At 51.1% G+C, this 2,500-nt stretch overlaps 1 protein-coding gene across 1 annotated transcript in view; it reads right to left on the bottom strand.

Moving 5' to 3' along the window:
- The window catches only part of LOC143280344 (cholecystokinin receptor-like), a 171,445-nt gene extending 170,467 nt beyond the window's left edge, over positions 1-978 (bottom strand). The window contains exon 1 of the mRNA XM_076584979.1: positions 469-978. Within this exon, the coding sequence (XP_076441094.1) occupies positions 469-978 (510 nt within the window). The remainder of the gene's footprint in view (positions 1-468) is intronic.
- Positions 979-2,500: the final 1,522 nt, after the last annotated feature.

The raw sequence follows: 2,500 nt of genomic DNA, 5'->3' as shown, positions 1-2,500 counted from the left end.
CCCACCCCCGACACACACACACAAACCCCTACCGCCCCAAACACCCACTACACCACACAACACCCACCAACACACCACCCCACCTCCGACACACACACACACACACAAATCCCCACCGCCCCAAACACCCACTACACCACACAACACCCACTACACCACACAACACCCACCACCACACCACACTAACCCCCCACCCCCCAAAACCCCACCACACCACACCCACCACCACAGCACACCACATAACACCACACCCACCACCACACCACGCTAACCCCCCACCCCTAAAAACCCCACCACACCACACCCACCACCACACCACACCACACCACACCCACCACCACACCGCCCCACCCCCGACACACACACACAAATCCCCACCGCCCCAAACACCCACTACACCACACCACACCCACCACCACACCACACACACCACACCACACCACACCACACCACACCACACACACCCACCTTCACAGGAACGCAGATGCAGACGAGCAGCAGGTCCGCCGAGGCGAGGGAGAGGAGGAAGATGTTGGTGACGTTGTGCATCCTCCGGTAGCGGGCCACGGAGACGACCACCAGGATGTTGCCCACCAAGCCCAGCACCAGCACCAGCCCGTACCCCACGCCGTTCACCACCACGTCGTTGAGGGGTAGGGTGCTCACCGACACGTCGTAGTCGTACTCGTACACGTAGTCTGAGAAGGAGGAGGAGTTGAGACCCCCCGTCTCAGCAGGGGCAGCAGCAGTGGCCACAAAGGGGGTGGCGGGGTCTCCTCCTTCGTCGGGGTAGGTCAGGGTGTAGGTCTGGGCGTGGTGGTGGGTGGTGAGTGGGGTGAAGGTCGTCAACGTCGCCGACATCGTCGTCGTCGTCGTTGTTGCTGTGGTGGTGGTGCTGTAGTCCTGGAGGAGGTCCTTCTGGAAGAAGGTGGGTGTGGTGGTGGTGGTGGTGGTGGTGGCGAGCGTGAGGGGGTTCATTGTTCAAGTATGGCTGTGGAAATTTTTAGAAATTTTGGAGGAGCTGTGGGTGGGGGAGGGGGTGGGGTAGGGTGTCGTGGGGGGTGGGTGGGGGGGGGCTAGCCCTCGTTCTCTGGGAGGGAGGGCGATGTTTTTTGGTGGTGGTGGTGGTAGTAGTGGTGGTGGTGGTGAGCTTGTGCTTCTTTTCTTGAGGAGTCGGTTTTTTTGTTTGTTTGTTTGCTTGGTTTTTGTTTTTTTGTTTTGTTTTGTTGTTGTTTGTTTTTTGTTGTTGTTTTTGACGGGGTGTGGAACAAATGGGTGTGGAGAGAGTCAGTCCTTTTCTTCCCAGTCCGGAAATATCCGTGAAAGAAATCCGTGTATGGAATGCGGAGCTGAGGAGTAATGCCCGTGTCCTTTCCCTCTTCAGTTCACACCATCTTGTTCCCAGGATGCACACAACTCGACAGAGTACCACTTTAACGATGGAAAAAAAAAAAGAAAGAGATGATAATAATAAAAATGATAATAATATTAATAATGAAAGAAGGAAAGTGAAGTTGACAGATGTTGGCAACAGTCACTGTGTCGAACACTTCCTCGTTTGTTTTGTTGTGTTTTGTGTCTCTGTAAGCGGTGGGTTTGTTGGCACTTTCAAAGTGCTTTGTTCTTTGAGAACCTGGAAAAGAAATGTCAGAAGCTGAGTGGTAATTGTTATCTCCCACATCCGACCCCTGTCCCCTATCTATGTTATTTCCACGTCCGACCTCTGTCCCCTATCTATGTTATTTCCACGTCCGACCCCTGTCCCCTGTCTATGTTATTTCCACGTCCGACCCCTGTCCCCTGTCTATGTTATTTCCACGTCCGACCTCTGTCCCCTATCTATGTTATTTCCACGTCCGACCCCTGTCCCCTGTCTATGTTATTTCCACGTCCGACCCCTGTCCCCTATCTATGTTATTTCTACATCCAACCCCTGTCCCCTGTCTATGTTATTTCCACATCCGACCCCTGTCCCCTGTCTATGTTATTTCCACATCCGACCCCTGTCCCCTGTCTATCTCTCTTTGTCTCTGTCTCTCTGTCTGTGCATGTATGTATGTATGGGTTGATGGATCTATCTATCTATCTATCTAATCTATCTATCTGTCTATTATTAGTAGTATTTTTATGGAGTTTTTTTTCTTTTATTATTTTTTTTCTCTCGAGGCCTGACTAAGCGCGTTGGATTATGCTGCTGGTCAGGCATCTGCTTGGCAGATGTGGTGTAGCGTATATGGATTTAACCGAACGCAGTGACGCCTCCTTGAGCTACTGATACTGATACTGATACTATCTGCGCATGTCTTTTTCTTCCCAATCTCCCTTTCTCCTCTGCATGCAAATTTTTTTTATTGTCTTCTGTAAATCTGTCTCCCTCTCTCTCTCTCTCGCTGTGTCTATCTATCTATCTATTTGTCTATCTCGCTTCTGCGTATTATCTGCATTGTTTGTCAGTTGTAACTGACACGAATTCTTAACTTCAAATGAACAAAGCAACGAC

This window comes from Babylonia areolata, chromosome 3 (assembly GCF_041734735.1).
Source record: "Babylonia areolata isolate BAREFJ2019XMU chromosome 3, ASM4173473v1, whole genome shotgun sequence".
Taxonomy (NCBI): domain Eukaryota; kingdom Metazoa; phylum Mollusca; class Gastropoda; order Neogastropoda; family Buccinidae; genus Babylonia; species Babylonia areolata.
The sequence above is the reverse complement of the archived record's forward strand: the minus strand, read 5'-3'. Positions and strand labels throughout refer to the sequence as shown.